The 5,906-nt window shown below is 36.8% G+C and overlaps 1 protein-coding gene across 1 annotated transcript; it reads left to right on the forward strand.

Annotated features, from left to right (window-relative positions):
* Window positions 1-398: 398 nt before the first annotated feature.
* On the forward strand, window positions 399-3,942 carry gpr160 (G protein-coupled receptor 160). Its single transcript, XM_043256086.1, has one exon. The coding sequence runs from the start codon at window positions 2,804-2,806 to the stop codon at window positions 3,863-3,865; it is 1,062 nt and encodes a 353-aa protein (XP_043112021.1). The 5' UTR covers window positions 399-2,803; the 3' UTR covers window positions 3,866-3,942.
* Window positions 3,943-5,906: the final 1,964 nt, after the last annotated feature.

A 5,906-nucleotide genomic window follows, 5' to 3' on the forward strand; every position in this document is an offset into this window, starting at 1 on the left:
TGGGTTTTGGGTGCTTATGGTTTAGTTGGTATACCAGCAAGGGCTAATTGGACTGTGCTAACCAGCCCTGCTAAAAAAAAACCTGCCTAAGGTGGTTGGCTGGTCTTAGCTGTTTAAGCTGGTCAGCAGGCTGGTTTTAGAGGGGTGTTGGCCACTTGCTTAACTGGTCAGACTGGTATTAGCTGGTCAACACAACCAGCCCAGGCAGGGTAATCCTGGATTAACATCTTTTCTTGATCGTGGAACAACATTCATGTCCAAAAACGCAGTCTAACCCTTAAACGTAGCCCTAACTATAACTTTAAATGTTTTCAAAATATATACTGTACGTTTACGTAATAAATATACAGAGTACACATGCATATTTAATGTAGGCAAAAACTTTTATTTTGAATGTGATTAACCATTTGACAGCACTACTTGCGAGCTAAAACTTTAGATTCTCTTTTAAATCTGATGATTTGATTGGATGTTTTACCTCCAACAGGCAGCTAATCAACTTCTTACTGTGCATAATAGAAGCTTCCTTGTGTGTTGAGGCGAGATAGAGCTAAACTCAGCAGGACACCGGCCCTCAGCAAAGAATTTGGACAGCCCTGGTTTTTAAAACCTGACAAGTTCTTACAACTTTCAGGAATTTAAATATCATAAAGAATTTAAACAAACCTTGTCAGATCTTGTAAGATTTTTATTTACTTTTTTGGCAGGGATGGAAACAGGTTTCAGTAGCACTGAAGCATTGCATTGCACCCTGTAATTATGTCCAGTGCCTTTGTAGTCTGCTGCTTTTTAAGCTCTTGTACACATCTTTCTCAATGAAGGGTGGAGCCAACTTAATATGCCTGCTTATTCAGACACGTCCCTGTCTCATCTGAACATAGCAACACCCAGGTTAAATTTTCTTTAGATGCCCAAAAATAAATCTACAGCTTTAACGTAAACACGCCTTTTAGGGTCTAATTCATTTCTACACAAACATGTACTACATATAGCTGGATGTTGCAAAGAGACAAAGTCGACTTGTAGGAATAAACTTTTTTTTTTTTCTTGAAAACAAAATGAATGACTACTTTAGGATAGCTTTTATTTTATTTTTTATATTATTATTATTTTTTGTGCTACTACAACTACATGTTTTTCATGGATATAAGCAATTTTCACATAATATTGAAATTGATCGTGTTTCTTTCTCTCTTTGCCTAGATCATCATAGTCGTAAAAAAAATGTTAAACATTGACATTTTGGGTTTGGACTTTGTAGTAAAGTAGAAGTAGCAATAAAAGTTTTAAAAGTACATAAATTAAATGACAGACACGGCAACTAAAACAATCGCTGAAATGTATCACTTTGTATCGTTACTTTGACATCAAAATGAATGCTCTACCAACGAACTTTTTTTTTTTTTTTTAATATACACCAATTTATGATCATTTTTGTAAATTAAACGGCATCAATAAATTCAAACTCGCTCGCTCCCGCTCTCTCCCGGAAATAGTGCGTCAGCGGGTGTACGCTCGAAATCAGAATGCATTGTGGGTAAAAAGTAGTGAACGAAGGTAGGGAATTCGGACAGAACTACAAAAAGGTTAACACCCTAAATATAGTGCAGTATCTATAGTATACCGGGAGCGATTTCGGACACATTTAAATTTTGATTCCGATTGGTCAGCACGGCTATAACCGCTTCACCTGTGCATCACTGAGCAACAACCACCTTCAGCAACATAAACAATCAATAATACAGCATTAAAAGTGTTCCAAGTATTACCCCTGCTGGCGTTATGTTGCATATTTCTTATTTAATGTTGAGACCACGCCCTTCTCAGTCTAATATAAACGCTTCTCTTGCTGAGACGTTCGTGTGAAAGCCCGCGGTTTCCAGCGAGAAGGGAATATTACTGTATCTGTTAGTTTTCTGCTTCAGATATGAAAATATACATACATATATACCCATATGTCATTCACATTGCACTGTAACGACGCTCGCAATCTCGAATTATGCTGCGAATCAGTCTGTTTTAAAACTTAAAGAGGAAAACAGATAAACGGATATATGGGTGTGAGAAAATATCATATGGAGGGGTGAGAACCAGAAGGGCGTAGGTGACATTTTTGGTGAAATGGAGATATACATCAAATGAGAGAGAGCTCTTTTTACTGGTCAAAGTACTTTCATCCATAAGTGTACAAATTTGTATTATAAAAAATTAAAAACAGCACACAAAGTCGCGATATATGGTTTTAAAATAAATGACAGAGGATGATCAACTGTGTTTAGTTAAGCTCCAGTTTAGAGGAGAGGCATGTTCAAAACATTCTCTTGCCGTTTACTGTTGCTGTCAGGAACACTTTTTTTTTGTTTTAGCGGAAGGACTGCAGTTAATTGTATGGTAACAGTTTTATGAAAGCAATAAGGTACTTGAGGCAGTGTTGTATCGTGAATAAATCATGGCTGGAGGGGTTGCAGGCACAGGCATGATATTGCTTGCTTGATGTGACCTACATACAAAAATACAGATACAGAAATTTGCATACTTAAATTTGTTATTGTCAATAGACTTAACATGTTTTTATTGCCAGGAAGCATTGAATGAAAAAGGCAAGTACTGGCAAGTACTGCACAATACAGGTAACTAGTAATGCTAGTGTTTATTTTTAGTTTTCATATTCAGTTTTATATTCGATTATGTTGCTTGTAGTGTTGTTGAACCAGCATTAGTGGTACATGAAAACAATTATATAGTGCCCGTACTTGCTTGACAAATAATAAAGAGCTCCAACTGAGAGTGTGCTATTCATTTAATGTGCAGGGCTGGCCTTCACCTCAGTAGGGTGTGTCTACTGACAGCTGATGTGAACTGTTTCAATGAGGAACTGCTGGCCAGTTACAAGAAAGACTTGTCTGTTGATTGTTCTGATTTCAGCCTTGGATTATGCCGTACCATGGAAACATCAATCCCTTCGCTTCTGCCGGTTCTGTGTTTCAAGAGTTTGCTGAACTGGCTGGTGGTTGTGGTGCAGCGACGCTACATAATCAGGAGCTTCTCCGGATTCTTCTGCATTTCCTTGGCTGTCGTTGACACTCTCTTGAGTATGGTCCTCGCCGCAATTTTCTGTCTGGAAGACTTCACCATCTCAGGCTTGCACTTCACCAGGTATCACGTATGCCTACTGACTCAGATTACCTGTTTTATCTACGCCGTGCTCCACTGGCCATTGTTCTTCCTTGTAGGAGTAGACAACTTCTGGACGCTATCGTCAAGCTCTGCACACACATCCTGGAAACAAAAGGTTACTTACGTTGCCGGAGCGTGTCTCCTTTGGATTCTAGCAGCTTTGTACGTTTTCTGGGAGCCCGGCTTTGTTCTGCTGTTGGGAGATGATGAAAAGCAAAGGTGTATGCTGTTCAGCAGCCCCCAGAGCCCTCAGGTTCTCCTGGCTTTGTTACTGGCGGTTACCTGCGTCATTCTTTACTCGTACGCTCCGTTTGAGAAATGGAGAGTGCAGGTGTTTCTGCATTCCACCCAACAAAGCTGCTTGGTTTGTTTAAGGCGGGCCATGCATACATTCCTCAGCACGTGGGCCTCGTTTCTGCTCGTGATGATCATCTCGCCGCTGCTGCTGCACGTAGAGATGCACGCGCACCTGCAGCTCAACGTCGTCTGGTTGTGTTTCGTCAACAGCTTTTTCGTCGCTTTGGCTCTTTGCGGTCGATCCATCACGTCCACTCCCAAAAAAAGCGACACCATTACGGATGGGTTTTGTTCCTGGTACTTATGTTTTACATATGGGACTGACGACTGGAATTATGGACAACAATGTAGTGACCGCACTCAAACAAATGTTAAAACACTAAATATCTGACCATGTTTACGTTAGCGTTTTTCTTTGCTTTCTTGTTTGCATATTTAAAAAAAATTAAAAAACAAAATTTTTGCGCAGCTGATACGTCTCTTTACTATAAGGAAAGACCATCGCCTTTTAGTAGACATTTGTTTAAAAAAAAAAAAAAAAAAAGATTTCCGCTTCAAACGTGGAGATCAAAAGTACAAATGCCATTCCGTCTCTACGCAAATAAACCGGACCCATGAAAATTAGGAAGATACACAAAAGTAAGGAAGATTATTTACATTTGAACTAGTCTAGCAGTCTAACCGGTTTATTCACTCCCCGATACTATTGCAGTTTAGGAATATTTACAGACAGGCTAAGACAACATTACAAATTGAAATGGTCAATATTTACCCCCAAGTCGTTTCAACGTTGCATGACGTTCTTCTGCGGAACACAAAATGTGTTTTAATCCTTTAAAAGATGTAAAGTAATAGGTACATTTATTTTAATATATAGTTTTTAAATAAAGAGCTTATTGAAAAAAGGGGGCCATATAATGTAGTCGAAATCTCACGCTCATGGAGGAACATAAACACATCATTTTATTCGGAGGCCTAAAGGGAGTAAAAATACGCAACGTGGGGCAGGTTGTTACGTGACTAAGAAGTAAATTGAAATTCAGACAGCTTGTAATGTAAGCTACCCGTTTAAACGATTACTGCATGCAATAGATTGTGTACAACACCAGCAAATATTTATTTTGATGATTTAGAGGATAATTTACATATTCATGCGATTCATTAAATATATAGTAGGTTGTAAAGAGTTAGCAAAGAAACATTCCTGTTCATACAGGAACAAGAGGGTAAAAAATAAGCTAAAATGTATTTGTGTGTGTGAAATTTTCCTTTTAAGTAGCTGTCCCAAAACAAATATGCATAAAATTGGAAGAAAAATAAATTACACACGGCTGGTTTGACACTACAGAACTTTACTTGAATTGAATCCAAGTTCATTGTCTATACAAGATATATTTACAATGTCTGAAATAGGGGAAATAAACAATAAAACACTAGATACAACTGAGGTATTAGCTAAAAGCATGTACATGTATTTAACTTGTAAATATCAATCATGATAAACAGTTTGAGATGTGTCATCTGCTTTAGAAAACATCTTATCACAACATGAGGTAGGAGAGCAATGTCTCATTTTCATGCAAGAGCAAAAAACCTTTCATCACACTGTAGGATTGGCAACATATGCAATGATACACACAAACACTGCATTTCATCTCAGAATTGCAACTTAAAATTTCTTTGCCGTTTACAAAAGTCGTAAACAATGATATTGTTTTTATTACAGTGTTGACTGTTCTCAAAAAGAAAAGAAAAAAAAAGCATCACATCTGTTGTTTTCTTTCGTTTTTTAATAGTAACGTCATTACACATTAGAAAAGGTGTGATTAAGATCATAGGGACACATGCTGCGCTGGCAGGTAGTTATTTGTATACTACGTGTATTTTTCCATATATATATATATATATATATATATATATATATATATATATATATATATATATATATATATATATATATATATATATATATATATATATATATAGATATATATTATTATAAAAAATTATAGAATTGTCTTTTCTCTTTTGCCATTAATCAGCTCAAGGGAGCCACAGTAATCATTATATCCCCTGTAAAATGGGATATTTCCTCTACAATGCAAAATACATAATAGCTTTGATGAAAAACTCTAGCATTAGATTGTTTAAAGTACAATTTTTGCTAATTATAATATACCAGGCCTATACATAACAGATATTTCACACCTCTCGAATATGTACAACGTTATCTGTATTCATTTTCTTAACACTGCAAAAGCCAAAAACAGGTCTGTTGTTTCAAGAGTCTAAAGAGTACTGTATTCCTATGCCCAGAATTCAAATTTAACATGGCATTCTACATAGAAGATATACAGTGCCCCCCTGTGTACAAAATGCAATTTACAGGTTTCATAGAATCGTTACAAATGAAAAGGTATACTCTAGAAAGC

The sequence above is a fragment of the Puntigrus tetrazona genome, chromosome 2 (genome assembly GCF_018831695.1).
Source record: "Puntigrus tetrazona isolate hp1 chromosome 2, ASM1883169v1, whole genome shotgun sequence".
NCBI classification, from domain to species: Eukaryota; Metazoa; Chordata; class Actinopteri; order Cypriniformes; family Cyprinidae; genus Puntigrus; species Puntigrus tetrazona.

Excerpts from the sequence above, each read along its gene's own strand:
- gpr160 (XM_043256086.1), top strand. The coding sequence starts at position 2,804 with ATGTGCAGGGCTGGCCTTCACCTCAGTAGGGTGTGTCTACTGACAGCT.